At 35.2% G+C, this 16,433-nt stretch overlaps 1 protein-coding gene across 1 annotated transcript in view; it reads left to right on the top strand.

Annotated features, from left to right (window-relative positions):
- Positions 1-4,651: 4,651 nt before the first annotated feature.
- LOC113107040 (sodium- and chloride-dependent taurine transporter-like) overlaps positions 4,652-16,433 on the top strand; it is a 31,695-nt gene continuing 19,913 nt past the window's right edge. The window contains exons 1-3 of the mRNA XM_026269174.1: positions 4,652-4,874; positions 9,135-9,364; positions 10,546-10,680. Of these exons, the coding sequence (XP_026124959.1) occupies positions 9,136-9,364; positions 10,546-10,680 (364 nt within the window). The 5' untranslated portion in view covers positions 4,652-4,874; position 9,135. The remainder of the gene's footprint in view (positions 4,875-9,134; positions 9,365-10,545; positions 10,681-16,433) is intronic.

Here is a 16,433-nt window from a genome sequence, read left to right as displayed (position 1 = left end):
AATACCAGTCTTCAGAGACACATGATTCTTCAGAAATCATTCTAATCTACTGATTTGCTGCTCAAGAAATATTTCTGAATATTATCAATGTTGAAAACATTCATCCTCATTTGTAAGTCGCTTTGGATAAGTGTAAATGTAAATGTATACGTTAACAATTAAGTCTGGGTTGGAATAATTGGGATTTATAATGTCACCAAGTCTGCCTTTATTTGATCAGAATAGAATATTAATAAAATCTAAAATAAGCAGGATATTATAATGATTTCTGAAAGATCATGTGACACTGAAGACTGGAATAATGATGCTGAAAATTATATTTTATATAGATTTTACTTAAAAAAAAAAACATGTATAAAGTCGCTCACTTAAACCTTAAAATGAAAACATAAAAGCATTATATATATACATATATTGTAAATACATTTCTATAATTTATCATTTTAATATTTTATAATATTAAATATTTAACATTTGCATTTATTATTTTATATAATAATAATATTTTTATTTTATTTTATATGAATATATAATATAAATGTGTATAATATAACAATATAAAAATTTAATACATTTATTTATTTATTAATTTAAGTTTCAAATATTCTTTGAGGTCATTAGAGATTTATATAGAGAATTTAGCTAAAGTATGTGTGTTTTTACACAGAATTACCATGGTAGCAATATTTTCTGCCAAAATAAAAGGAGAATGGCAGGCCGAAGTCTGACAAGGCAAATATCCTTAACGCTTAAATACTAATCAAATGTTAAACAAATATATCCAAAATGTCACATGTATGTCCTCCTGCAGTTTACAGAAGTACAGAAGCCCTTGAGTAGAAAACTGAGAATCCAAAGCATACTGTATTCCCCAACATCTAGTAAGACTGAAGTACCCCTACATCAAAACTAAACTAGAAAACCATTTGATCTGTTCCCATTTCATACTATGTATATTAAGTAATTTAATAAAATACTTGGGGGGGGGGGGTATACAGACACACATTAAACTGAAACTAAAGAAAGCATGATATTAATTCAGACTACTTATTTTAATCTGGCACTTCTCTGTTTTATAGGTTTAATCACGCATTCTTTGCGAGCAGCCGCTGGAGTTCGTGGAACCCTATGAATGTATTTCCTGCTGCGATCAAAGCATTGTTGGGAGGTTGAAGTGTCGTAGTTCTAGCAGTTTAAATCAAGCACAGCATGTGTCAGTCTATGTGTCTGACACAATATCATGGCAGTTTAATGAGTTTTTGTACGTTTTGGCGAATCGGTGGCTTGTGTGTGTCAGCGTGTGAATGAAATCTTTCAGTATTCCCCAGCTGCCCTTTGACACGAACAGAGCGCATGCATGTGAGGGTGAAAGAGGCTTACTGTGGCGGCACATGACTCTTCCCATAGTCCACCTGCTTCACATGTCCTTAAAAATACAGCTCCAAAATCTCTAGCAAAACTACTACTGCAAATCCAGCCACATGACACATGACAGCACCAATAATTAACAAATAACAATGAGCCCTTTGCATACCTTGCTGCTAAGAATTCAATTAAATGCAGGCGGGCAAAGAGATCTCATCACATGCAAATGTCAGAGTTGCACAAGCCGAATACAGCTGGACTCAGCACTCTGGAGCTGAGCTGATTTACTGCTATTATTTCGGCATGGATTAAAAACAACCCGTTCTATTGCCTCGCTCTTTAATCTCCTCCTGGGTGACCAGCGGCTCCAGAGACTGGGGAGGAAACCTGGAAACCCCGTTCACCATCACACTACACACTCACATACTCTTGCTGGGAACTATTCGAATTCTTGTTGACTTCAACACTGTCTTAATGGTGCACAACACTGTCTTAATGCAGGGCATTCACTTCATATGAGCATGAAAAAAAAGAGAAATAAATAATATACACTGAAATGAGATTAAAAGGAAAATGGATTTTAGACTCCTTCAAATTTCAATAAAAGAGGTCGTGCAAAAAACTGATTAACTGTACAAGTTACCATATCATACAGTAAATTTTTATATTTCAAAAAGGCAATACATGTCCATTTAGGTTGGATATGTTAACATAATACCACAAAAATATTACAGTTTTAAAAAAGATAATCAGGGTGTATTTTGGCTATTCAACAAGTATTTTAAATATAGTGAAAATGCATGTCATTTGAAGTTGGTTGATATATAAATATTACATAGCAGGGTTTGCTCAAGTTAAAGAAGTTGTTAACATGAACATCTGCTGTTTATTTCTCTAGATGTGCACACTTTTATAGCATTATGTATATTGGGATCGCAAATCATTTGAGTCGGTTAGGGAGTTAGTAGCGGGTTCGCGAATCATTTGAGTCAGTTCGGGAGTTCATAGCTGGTTCTCGAATCATTTGAGTCAGTTCGCGAGTTCGAAGCGAGATCGCGAATCATTGAGTCAGTTCGGGAGTTCGGAGCGGGATCGCGAATCATTTGAGTCAGTTCGGGAGTTCAAAGCGGGTTCGAGAATCATTTGCGCCAATTTGGGGATCGCGAATCATTTGAATCAGTTCGGGAGTTCGTAGCGGGATCGCGAATCATTTGAGTCAATTTGGGGATCGCGAATCATTTGAATAAGTTCGGGAGTTCGTAGAGGGATAGCGAATCATTTGAGTCAGTTTGGGGATCACAAATCATTTGAAGCAGTTCGGGAGTTCGTAGCGGGATCGCGAATCATTTGAGTCATCTGACTCCAGTTTGGGAGTTGGAGCGGGATCGAGAATCATTTGAGTCAGTTTGGGAGTTCGCAGCGGCATCGCGAATCATTTGAGTCAGTTTGGGGATTGCAAATAATTTGAATCAGTTCGGGAGTTCAAAGTGGGTTCGCGAATCATTTGAGTCCGTTTGGGGATCGCAAATAATTTGAATCAGTTCGGGAGTTCGTAGAGGTTTCGTTTCAGTCAGTTTGGGGTTCGCAAATCATAGCTGTATATGGATAGGCATTTTTAACTAATTTAGTAGCTAGTTCTAATTACGTTTTCCACGCTTGTTTAGGTGTGAAATGTGAACTCTATTTTTTGTTTTAATGATGTGCTTTTTAACAGTATCAAGTATATTAAAAAACTAAACAAATCGTGCCTAAAAAGTGGAAGCATCTAGACTGATGTAAAGTTACATGATGAAGTCATACTAGTGCGCGTGTGCATTTTGAGTGCGTTCTTTCACTGCATTATTCGGTGTATTCAAATGCATGTATGAATGCATGTGAATGATCACAAAATTCAAGATATGAACCCTTTGTGCCAAAAGGGTTCTTTCTTGTCATTATAGAACCTTTTTAGCATAAAAGGTTATTTGGAGTTGAGTAAAGAACCCTATGGTTCTACATAGAACCCCAAAGATCCCTTTCTTCTAAGAGTTTGTTGTCATTGTGAGTTAATATAAAGTGTATTCGAACCATTTAAAGAGGTTTTTCAATGATAAATTGTATTTGAACAGGCAATGTGTGTAATTTTAGGTTGATTGATACATAATGATAATAAATGATGAGCTACATAATATATATTTAAAGTGATCATTCAAAAAGTATTTTAGATGCTACAGTGCAAATGTCATTTTAAGTTGGTTTATATATTAATAATGCATCACAGTGTATTCTGACCATTCACCAAACATTAGACACTTAATTAGTATTAGTACTAAAAGTATTGAACACATTTGCACATTTGACAGTTTGGATGTTGTCACATCACATGCATGTGGTATGTACATCTACATGCACAAAATAATCGAAATGAAGCAGCGAGAGGCTGTAATGACCGCAGCTCTCAGCCTTTGACTGATCAGCACAGTGTGGACACATGGACAGGCCATCTGTCTGCAGACCATCTCACACATGCGTATATCATGAATTTGGGTGACCAAACTCTTTATAAGAGCACAACTGTACTGCAATAGCTTCAAATTCCATAATAACAGACCTGGATATCCATGCCTTGTGATCATGCAATTACAAGATTTTATTAAAGCAGCTAAGAACAGGAGAGACGATGACCAGTGAAGATATGGTGGCATACTATTTAAGGAAAAACACCACTGAGGATCACAATCCTTTGGCTTTGCTGTGACACGATTAGCTGTGCATTGTTGCCATACAATCAGACTTTGGACATAGACGCCTTCTCCACCCCACCCCTTTTTCTTTTTTTTTCTTCTTACTCTTTCTCTAAGTTGATCCTGAAGTTTTTAGTCTAGGTGGATTAGCTATCCCCTCACAAGGCCACTGACCCTTTCACGTGACCCCACTTTTGCATGTTGCTTTGGCACACAGACTGGAAAGCACATTGGAAAAAATGTATGGTTGGTCAGTCAGAGAGGGCTTATGATGGAATGAGCTTTGCTGTCCAGTATAGTGACGTAAACAGCAGTCCTGATTAACATCAAATTCGCTAATGAGGTGTAGAAATAGAATAAACGCGGAGAAGGGCAATCAATCTGAGAGCGGAATCCTGGATGGGCGGGGTTTGGTGACTAAATATACATTAAACGTGAACATACAAGAACAAATCTGTGATATTTGAATGAATAAGACTCGTTGGTGGATGCAGCTTTCTGTGCCCCCTGCTGGTGTTAAATCATAAAAACTCATTACCAAGCAACACAATTGCCGACGCGAGCGAGGCTGAGCGACGCGGAGCCAGCGTGTGCTTGTCTCTTTAAGAAACACTCCTGTTGCACGAGAGCCTGGTGTTTTTCCACTCTCTCCGTTATTGCATGCGCTCGCATATAAGACAGAAGTCAGGGGGAGAGGGCGTAAAGATTATTTTCCTCGCTTTGTAGCCTCATCACAAGAAGACAAAAGAACAAGAGAGTGACTTGAGTAATAAATTGCATTGTCAGGTGAGTGACACCTTGCCAGTGGTCAGTGGAGGCGGAACTGTATCTTTAAGAGCATCTTTATGTAGCCTGCATCTTATGAACGTTTTAAATACTCGTTTATTTTTGTCTAAGGCGGATATACGGTCTTATCTAAAATTTAAATATATGTAAAACTGAAATCCACTCTGATTTGCATCTTTGAGAAGCGCACCTTTGTGTCCTTTTTTGTTGTTGCATTTTTTAATCAACTCATTTATTTTTTTGCCAAAGAACGATATATTGTCTGTGCTTTGAATGGGGAAACATTTTTAACTGTTTTGCCATTTAACAGTTCTGAATAGAATATAATACAAAAACATTGTTCCCAAAATGCAATGTTTCTGGTGTTTTATTGGAAGCGATGTGCCTTAGTTGTTGTGCACAAATTAGCTCACATGTTTTTGGAACCTTAATGTGTTAATATTAAATGCAGTCAATTTATTTGAGATGCACTGTAATTAGAGATGAATTGTAAGTACTGGTTAACAGTGTTTCAGACTAATATAGCCAGCGAAAGGCTTGTGACAGCACCCTCAGGACCAACACAGAGCACCACTCATTGTACATGCTTTAACAGCTCAATAAAAATGTGGGTTAATGTAAATTTATTCTGCTCTGCTCGTGCATGTAAACACCGACACCGCTGGAGACAGATCTGTCTCAAATATGTTATACGGGTTCATGTAACACCGCACACACACAGAGACACACACAATGTAGGTTATTGGGGCACAGCCAAGAAATAAACTTCTTCTCTTGTCCATTATTGATCTCGTGTGGTAAATGCTAAACCCTCGCTGATGGATATGCATTAGAAGATGTAATTGATTCACAAATGAATGAGAGTTTGAGGCGTGTCCGCGCGCGCAGCCTTTTATTGTGGCTCGTGCAATGTCTGTTTTGCAATATCCTAAAACTTGTTAAGGGTTTTTTTAATTTATTCCGTAGCTGGGGTTTCCAAATTAAACACGCATAAAAATGTAATTTAATCAGGAGCGCGCGCCGGAGAATTAGGGCACCTGCGACGCTGGCGCGAGCGGAATATCTTTCAGGTTTTAATTTTGAGAGCAGACAGATTTAGTTTTATAATGCATGAGATGAGATGATCTTGCAGAAACAGTGCTTTAGACTTTCTCCTCAGTACCGCTGAGAAAAGTACAGTGGCAGTACGTGCCATACCCTTGATTCCCAGATATAAATATGTTCGAAGGATCCTCTATCGTTAGCTGAAAACGTTCTTTTATGCATGTTTTTATGCAACGTCAGCTTGTTAATCTATTAAGAATGTTATTTCTTGTGAACATTAAAAGAACATTCAATTGTATCTTTTTGAAATTGTAATTAGAACGTTACATTTGAATATTTGATCAATGTTTCATTTTGGATTTTTTTTAGAACCTGCTATGAAAACACTATTTCTGAACTCTCAAAACATTCAGGAACATTCTATTTTTATTTTATAAATTTTTTTACATTCTAAATATAATTTTTTTTTATTATTAAGACAATTTCTTCTTGGTTATGTGAACTGTCTTTAGGAGAGTGTTCCATCCTATAATTTTGAAAACGTTATGGGAATGTTACATTTAAGCACTTAATGATTAAAACACCCATTTTTTATTTGTCAGAACGTTTCCTCTCAACATCAGGATACAGTTTATCATATATTAATAAGGTTATAATAACATTTCATAAACATTATTCTAAGATTTATTCCTTACATTTAAAAAAATTCAATGGAAGTTATAATCGGAACGCTACCTGTTATTATGACTGCTATATTCATGTACTTTAGAGACCATGGTATTGCAACAATATGTGGTAAAATGCCACAAAAATACTGCAATATCATTGCACCATGTTCTAAATCAGGATCGTTTTGATCCCTAACCCTTACTGATTTGTATTGACTAGACAACAATGAACTAACATTTGAGTATCTGACCTTCCATTATAGATAATAGCTTCAGATTAAATGTTGTCATTTCAGTTCATAATATCCCATTTGCTTTGTGAGCTTTCCTTTATTGGCCTTTGAATATAATTAGATAATCAGACCATCTTTATTTCCCCTTTCCACATGTTTTGTGTATCTGAATACAACCAATTTGAGTCTCAGAGTAGAAAGAGTGTAATTTATAACCTTCACAGCTGAATATCCAGACAAGGTTAAGTTGCAGCTGTCTGTTGTTGTGGCCTTCTGATAAATTGTCTTGGTTCTTTCTTCTCTGTTTACGCCATTGGTTGATTAAACATGCAATTTACATAGCTTTTGTTGATAGTGAGCTATCAGTGAAGGCTAATGAGAGATCCGGGCATGTTTAGAAGGTCATTATTGGGGTCAAGAAAGGTTGAAAGAGGCTGATGGTGAGCTGTGACCCTGCAATATTTCTTCACTCACGACCAAAGCTACAAAGACACAATGGCATTTGAGTCTAGCCCTCCGAGTTGAGCTTTTCTGACGCTCTGGTGACCCAGACTAATCAGTCACATTCCACTTATTGGTGTGGAGTTCTTATCAGTTTTATTTCACAATAAATGGACACATTGCTTGTTCTCCTGATAAGAAAAGATGGACTTTTTGAGATTTAATGGCTCGTTGGAATCTGATGTTGAAAGAGTTTAAGATACAAAATCTAATAGACATTTTTCACAACACTGTGATGACGCGTTTCAGTGCTAGGATACTCCGAGAATGTTTTTTTTTCTCAATGTTATGAGAACATATAACAAAAATTAATAAGGTTATATGAATGTTCCATAAACAGTACTTTAAGAACATTATATAACTGTTTAAAAATGTTAGCAAGAGTTCTGAGGACATTTCCTGTTAGCTGGGGAATCATTCATATTTATAATAAATAAAAAAGCCTAACCAGGGACTTGGGCTGCAAATTAGCCTTTGGCTACACGCCTATATGTGGAGCATCAGCTGCTTGAAATCATAGCAATGTTATACTGCATTGTCCCTGTTAAATAAACTAAGAAATAAAATAAATATTTAAAAGCTTAATATGCTCTTGGGGTCATCTGAAATCATGCTGGAGAACATGAGCATCCAATTTAGTTCATGTTGCACAAAGAAGAGTGACCAAGAAAATACATTGAGACATTCTCAAATTGAATTTTCAACTCAACTTTGGATGTTTGCGCAGACATTTGAGGATTTACAGGAGCAACACAACCTACCCCCGTATCTGCCCAGGCTTCTCAGATAAATCCTGATAGGACCAGAGAAGAGGATGTTAATAAGTCATGTGCTGCTGAGGAAAATACAGTTACAAAAATGGTACCAAACGCTGAAACATACAGAGAAAAGGTTTCTGGGCAACTAGTACACGTGTAATGAAGGGAGCTGGTTTATCAGCGTCTCTGTGTGTTTCAAACAGGATGTCAGACTGGAGAGCAGTCTTCTCAGCTTCCTGCTCAGACTGAATCTCCTTTCAAGAGCTCATGTCTTACTCTTTGCTGAAGCACGCAGCATTTAAACATTTCCTGCATGTATCATTCACACTTTATGTACATAGTTGTGTACATGTTAGTTCTTGAGGCTTCTGTGCTATTCAGATGATTCCTAGGAATGCTTTGCATGAGCTTCAAGCATTCAGCAGCACTAAGAGTGGTTGATTTTTTCAGTTTTTGCTGTCTTATGTAACAGTACATGTCTCAGTGGATGTGATTTCATAGCTCAGATTTCCTGTTTATTTATCTGTTATGAGATCTATTCTATCCTGATGTGTCTTCATGAAGGCCTTCCAGCTCAGTTACACATATAATAGATATTTACTGTGATGAAATGTTTAAATTTTTTAAAAGAAGTCCCCTAGGCTCCGTTTATTTGTTGAGAAATACAGTAAAGACAGTAATATTGTAAAATATTTTTTATGAGTTAATATTTATGAGTTAAAAAAAAAAAAATTCTATGTTAATATTATGTTTAAATGTAATATATTTCTGCGATGCAATGCTGAAATCTCATCATTCCTCCAGTCTTCAGTGTCACATGATCCTTCAGAAAACATTCTGATATCTGAGAAACATTTCTACTTAATATTAATGTTGAAAATTTGCTTAATTTTGTTTTCAGGATTCTCTGATGAATATAATGTTCAAAAAACAGCATTTTTATTAAATATAATTATTTTATAACCTTAAATGTCTGCTGTCACTGAATGTTTGCTGAATAAAAGTGAATTTGGTAGTGTATATCATTCTCAACCCCTTCTCCTCTCTGCTTGTCAGTATGGCACAGAAGGAAAAGTTGCAGTGTCTCAAAGATTTCCATAAGGACACGCTGAAGCCGTCTCCTGGTAAGAGTCCCGGCACGCGTCCTGAAGACGAGGCGGAGGGTAAAGCACCGCAGCGGGAGAAATGGGCCAGCAAGCTGGATTTCGTGCTCTCTGTGGCCGGAGGTTTCGTCGGTTTAGGCAACGTTTGGCGTTTCCCGTACCTCTGCTACAAGAATGGCGGAGGTGAGAGTGTTTACATGTTTAATATGTCAACAAAATATGTTTGAGCTAACACTTTTCAGTCTTTGTGTACTGTAAATAGTGTTTAATGTCACACACAAACATAATCTTGTGACATTAAAGGGATAGTTCACCCAAAAGTACAAATTCTGTCATCATTTACTCACCCTCAAGTTGTTCCAAACCTATAAGAGTTTCTTTCTTCTGTTGAACACAAAAGAAGATATTCTGGTAAAAAATGTGGTAACCAAACAGATGCCTGTAGCCATTGATTTCCATTGTGTGAAACAATACTATGGAAGTCAATGGCTCCTGGCAACTGTTAGGTTCAGGTACCAAATATTCTTCATATGTTCTTCAGGTTTGGAAAGAAACACGAGGTTGAGTAAATAATGAAAAGTTTTATTTTTGGGTGAGCTATTGCTTTAAAACCTTGAGCTCATTGCAGAAATGTTTGTGTGCAAATCTGTTCCTTTTTTAAACGGACAGAAGAGTGTTTCTAACACATTTTGACCTCCTGCATGATTTACAAGTTTTTTATATTGTATTCCGCTCTGTGCTAATAAATATATATGTAATACTATATCAGTACTAAATCTAATACTATTTAGTAATATTTATGCACTATTGTGTTTATTAATATTAAGACTTAGCTTCTGTTTTTATGTTTTCAGTTTTACAATGTTTTTTTTTTGTTTTTTTTGTGCTTTTAGAATTGTATTTCTATTTTTATTTCAGCTTTAGTAATTTTTCTAAGTTCATTTTATTTTAGTTTTTTAAGTGTAAGTTTTTCATTTGGAATGGATGTTTTATTTCAGCTTTATTCCAATTAAACAGAAATGACTTTAATAGTTAACAATGAGAACACAGCTTGCAGTTTCAGATTCAGTTAAATGCTTTCAATAGCATCTGTGATATACTGTTGTATTATTATTATACTATAATATTACCATCATTTTTGCATAATATGCAAAAAATGAGAGTCTTGTTTTTTATTTAATTGCTTTAATATTACAAAAATGTGTATTATTTAAGCAGTACAAGAGAATAAATTGTAATTTTAGTGGTAGGAGTGCTTTCAGTAAATGAATGCAAACATGATTAGTGTAATTTCATTTCCTGTAATGTGGCTTTCTTTGCGGAGTTTGTGTACTGCCTGCCTTATCTTGTGATTGTGTTTCCAGGTGCATTTCTCATCCCTTACTTCATATTTCTGTTTGGCGGAGGTTTGCCCGTCTTCTTTCTGGAGGTGGCCCTGGGCCAGTTCACCTCTGAGGGAGGAATCACCTGCTGGGGGAAACTCTGCCCCATTTTCACCGGTGAGACAAACGGACGGATCGAGAGAGAGTGAGAGAGAGAGAGAGGACCACGCTGTCTGACTTTGGCAATATTTAATGACTCATCGGGCTCAAGCACATTTTAATCAGCATAAATCATATTTCATAATGCTCCCATCCCCCTACCAGCTACTTGCAGTCCCTCGCGGCAGCGTCGACCAATCAGCACGTCTGTTACTGTGATGCTCTTTGAGTCTGATTGGCTGCTGAAGTGGCTCTATAACGCATCTTCACTCTGACCTGCTTTCAGCTGCTGATGCGGTTGCTAGGCAACAGTAGAAGACGCTGTGTTCTTTTGAAACACATCATCATGTTCTTATCTGAGTGTGAGCGGGATGCGGGTCACTCATACACACGCAGTACATGTGTGTTTAATTCCCTGTGATTTGTTTGCTTTGAGCCGCTCTGCGCTTCAGAGCGCTGTGACTAACACCCCGCTCCACATTTGGGCATGTATTGTGATCTCCATGGCAACAGCAGTGAGAGGTGACTGAGATGAAAATCTCAAAGATTGATTGTGTTAGGAGCAGAAACGATTGAAATGATGACAAACAACAGGACAGGAAGTGTTTTTTAAAGTAGAGCTTTTCAATCTTTTAGATTCCACAGATTTCCAAATATGATCATCCTTGTGTGATATAAAGACCTGATTAATACTGTGAAATATACATTATATATTTATTTATTTATTAAATTTTTATTTTAATCAAACTTAATTACTTAGATATCTTATTAGTTAGCCTTCTTTGTATTCATTTTTATTTTCATATTTTTGTTTGAAATCTAATTTTATTTCATTTTTTATTTTAATCAAATATATTTATTTATTTAGTTAGTATTACTGGTTAGTTCAATCATATTTATTTTTATTTTTTTTACACTGCCTTTTTACAGTAAATAATAATTTGAATAAAATGTATGATATTTTGTTTATTAATTTATTTTTAACAGATTTATTTTTATTTAAATATTTATATTGAATATTTGTTTACTTCAATAATTTTTAAATTCATTTATCTGAATCAAATAATTGTATTTGTTTTGTAATTTAAATCAAATTGTATATTTATTTTAATCAATTATTTTTAATCAAATGTTACATATATTTAATTCATTTACATTTTTCATACGTTTACATTAATTAAATAAAACCCTGGGGTACTTATTTAGTTAATCTTATCTTACTAATAAATCATATTTTAATTTCATTTTTATTTATTTACATGAAATGTTATTTACTTTAACCATGTTTAAATATATTTTATCTATTTATTTTGTTATGTATTTAAATCCAATTATATATATTTTAATAAATCTAATATTTATTTTTAAAATCAAATTCAATTTGAACATATTTTAATGTATTTAAATCAAATGTCTTAATTTATTATTATTTAATTAAATCAAATAAATATATTAAATTAATTTAGTTAACCTAATTTTTATACAATTATTTATTTATTTATTTTTTTACGCTGCTTTTCTTTAAACTTTTTCATGGACCCCCAGCAATCCATTGCGGACCCCATTCTCAAAAGCCCTGTCTTTGGAGATATTATTATTACTTTAGTAGCTTACCTCTATATACTCACTTGCACGAACATGTCGCTCACGTGGCTGGTTTTATTTAGCACATACAGTGCAAATGAGTGATATTTCCAACCACTGTGAGCCCATTGTCCCCTTTCACCCAATGACTATCTCAGCAGCAGCTGACTATCCTCTCTTGAACAAGCACATGCATCTTCGGTGAAGTCCTGCTCTTGCATACTCAAACACACGTTAGTAGTCCTATCATACACTTTATCTCAAGTCTTGATGATTTATTACCCTGATTTATGGCCTGATTTATGGCCGTACAGTCCGTGTAGATTGACAGGTAGTCAGAAGTGTGCATGGTCAGTTTGGATTGATTTATGACTATAAGGCCTGTCAGTCAAAGCGGTTGCCATGCCACTGGGTCCTGTGACCCTTGATTGACATGGCAGAGGTGTGTAAATCAAAAGATCAAAGAGATCTCAGATTTGACTTGTGTTGTGTTTATTACTGGATATATGATGGTTGTATCTGTAACCAGTGCAGTGGTGGGGGTTTCTTATGATGGTTGTATCTGTAACCAGAGCAGTGGTGGGGGGTTTCTTATGATGGTTGTATCTGTAACCAGAGCTGTGGGGGGGGGGGTTTCTGTGAAGTCCTGTTGTTCACACCTAGAGACAGTGGGGAGGTGTCTGGGTTTTTTCCTGGGGGGGAAAAAATGGCTGTGCAAAAGTGAGGGTTTTGATGTCTTGGCAAGATCAATGTTTGTTTGCTCTATATGGTGCTGATACCTAGGCACCGACAGGCCACATGCCCCCCGTCTACAAACACATTTGAAAACGAGGACGATGTCTGGTGTCTTTCCAGGTGAGAATTTCAAAGAGTGAGAGAGACCATTATCTAAATCATCAGCTAACCAAGTCGCTGAAGAGATAAATAATTGAATGTTATCTGAAATTAATAAAATCAAACAAGCATTCCTTAATGTTAAGAAAATACTATCCATAATATGTGATGTGTAAAAGGAGTTGAAATCTCACGCTAATTTTAAAACCAACTCTAAACACACACACACACACACACACACATTGGTTTTCCATGTTCTATGGGACATCCCGTAGACGTAATGTTTTTTAGACTGTACAAATTGTATTTTGCATCACCATACATCAACCTTACACTTAAACCTACCCCTTACAGAAAATTTCTTTCATTTTAAGATTTTCAAAAACACTTCATTCTGTATGATTTATAAACTTGTTTCCTCACGGGGACAAAAACAATCCCCAAGGATTTTGGATATTGCCATCATTGTTCCCCATAAGATGGGGTATACCTGAACCACAAACAAACACAAACACACACACACACACACACACAGACACACACAGTAAATCTGAGTAAACAAAATTTTATTTATGAGCAAATTCGTATTTGTTGTTTTTACTTTGTGTTATGTAAGAAATGTTTTAATTTAATAATCTAACCTGTAGTATGTGTACTGTAAATGAACAAATATACATTTAGCTTAAACTCAGTAAAATAATTACACCTTCCATTTTAAACATGTTTAAAAGATTACACATTGTGTGTCACTAAAGCAAGGCACACTGTCTATTGTCTTAAAAAATGTTTAATTAACCTGATGACCAGCATTGTTTCTTTAGATCATTTACGCACACAAGTGCTTTTTTTCGCACGAGTAGAAAACTCTTTGGATGTGTTTGGCAAAAACATCATTTCTACATCTTAAATGCATGACTGAACTTTTCTCATTCGACAGAAATACTATTTTCGAATTATTTACCCGGCCTATAACACTTGGTGTAAATGTTCTTACCTAGAACAGAAAACATACACTTTGACTATTTGACTATTTTGTAGGCATCATGTAATGTTAAATGGTTTACAAAAAAAAATTAGCACCAGCAGCTGTGATTTTCAAAATGAAAGAAATGTACAAGCTAAGGATGTTTCAACTATTATCATCATTTCCTTTTGACTCTGATAAACTGGTAATGAATTTTCTATGCAAGTGACACGATATACAGTTCTCATACTATTTGTGTAGATAGCTGTGCTAAAACATTTATGACTATTTTTGCATGCCAGCAGATTATGTCAAGGGTGTTTCACATCTAAGAATCACAATGTTTTTTTAAATGACATTTTTCTTACACCTCAAGATTTAGCCATATCAAGATTTTGGACGGCCGTTCACAATTTGTTTGTTGGACTGTACGTTTTTAGGTGATCTCTGTGTGGTTTCATCATAATAGGAATAAATGAAAATTAAGAACTTAAGTTACAGTTTTTCTCTTCGAGATATTTCTTTTAGTGCAACTTTGTGTCTGTCCAAAAAGTGTGATCACATGAAGCATCGACACAACAAAAAATTAAGTCTAGCTGTTTTACACTTAAAACTATTACAACCTAAACAAATGAAACGGTTCCACTGAAAGATGCCCACTCGTTTAAGTTTGAGCATGTTAAAGTTTCCACACTCCTGTGTAGAGATAAATTGTATCCATAACCTTTTGTGTATTCACGTGACCAAATCACTAAGAAAGAGAGTATAGCAAGAAAGCAAATGTTTACAATGCATATAAAATTCAGAATACAATTGTTAAAAAAAAATTATGTTGATTTGTAAATGGTATTTTTTATTAATCCACTAGATTAAGTCATCTTGTTCAGATAGCAGATGAAACTATTCACATTTTGTTTGTTTGGCCGTTTTTGTTTTAAGACTCCTGTAAGTTCATGCTAACTCTCGCGTGGGAAAGAGAGCAGGCTGAGCACATCCTATTCATTTAAGAAAAAGTATTAAACATTTGACCAAACTTTTTTATTATTTTGACAAAACACAACAACATTAAAGAATGTTATCCGTTCCTATGGCCATCTTCTTTGACTCAAATAAAGCAACATCTCTGGTGTACGCAAGCATCTACAATGTGTGTATGTGCTAAACATCTGTTTCTCCCACTTCTGCCAGATTTGTTAGATGGGCTTTTGTTGTAATACAGACACATTTGAGAACTACGATGTTCTCACTTTTGTAATGGTTATAGAAAAATTCAAAAATAACTCTTGCATACGTAGCAAAACTGACTAAAAAAATCACTGAATTATGAAATGCAAAAGTGTGTACGGCATTTGACAAAACAGGATTTTAGCTGTAATGAGCACATAAGACAAAAATTGTCAAAGTGTGACTTGTAAATATATTCTATTTTATTTTGTTTTATTTATTTATTTTTACCAGAGATAGTCGACTGATCTGTTTACATGTTGTTTTGCCATTTTCTGATGAAGAGTTTTCTCTGACTGTGGTCAAACATACAGTGCCTGTTCATAGGAATTTTTACAGCATAAAAATATCGCCCCTACATCTAGAGCTCTTGTTCATATAGCTGATGATGATGTTCACATTTTTATTTGTCGTACTCGTTAGTTTCAACATTTCTACTGGACATTAAAGAGTAGGCCTATGTGTACTCCCTTTATGTCAGAAGCATTAACATCTACTGTGTGCTAAGAATTTTCTGCTTTCTCCAATTTTGGTGGATTTACTAGAGGGACTATGTGACCTTGTTGTAATGTGATTACGTTTAAGGTCCATATGATTGCACTAAACCCCCTTGAATAGGTTATAGACATACTCTTTTATACAGGAAATGTTTCCACAACAGCAATATGTATCAGAATAACAAATACCTAATTTGAAAATATGAAATCCTCTCTTCTAAACTATTGTGAAAACTTTTAATGTTGATCCGGCCCACCAGCCGTGTATCTTTTTCATTGTTTTTTAGATAAAGACTATTCTCAGAGTTTGGTAAACAGGCAAAAACATGAACAAAATGTAGTACAAGATGATTAAATGATTGTCAAGAGACTGTTTAAACTGAGATTGTGATGCACTTTAGAGCTTTTTCTGGTCTACCAGTGTCACAAAGACACAAAATTTTCAATCAACTTGAAAATGAGTTCTGCCATTTTCTGTTCTGACTGTTACACTTAATACAAACCCATCTATTACACTTAAAGTTAGACATTAAAAGTCATGGATGTCACAGGAACTATTTCCTTTCTCTGTTTCTCTAAACATCACACTAAATAAACCAGAGATCACATGTAGAAAGAATTCATTGAAAGGGGCATGTCTTAGTCCATTTTAGATGGTCTGCACCAAC

Source organism: Carassius auratus, chromosome 8 (genome assembly GCF_003368295.1).
Source record: "Carassius auratus strain Wakin chromosome 8, ASM336829v1, whole genome shotgun sequence".
NCBI lineage: Eukaryota > Metazoa > Chordata > Actinopteri > Cypriniformes > Cyprinidae > Carassius > Carassius auratus.
The sequence above is the reverse complement of the archived record's forward strand: the minus strand, read 5'-3'. Positions and strand labels throughout refer to the sequence as shown.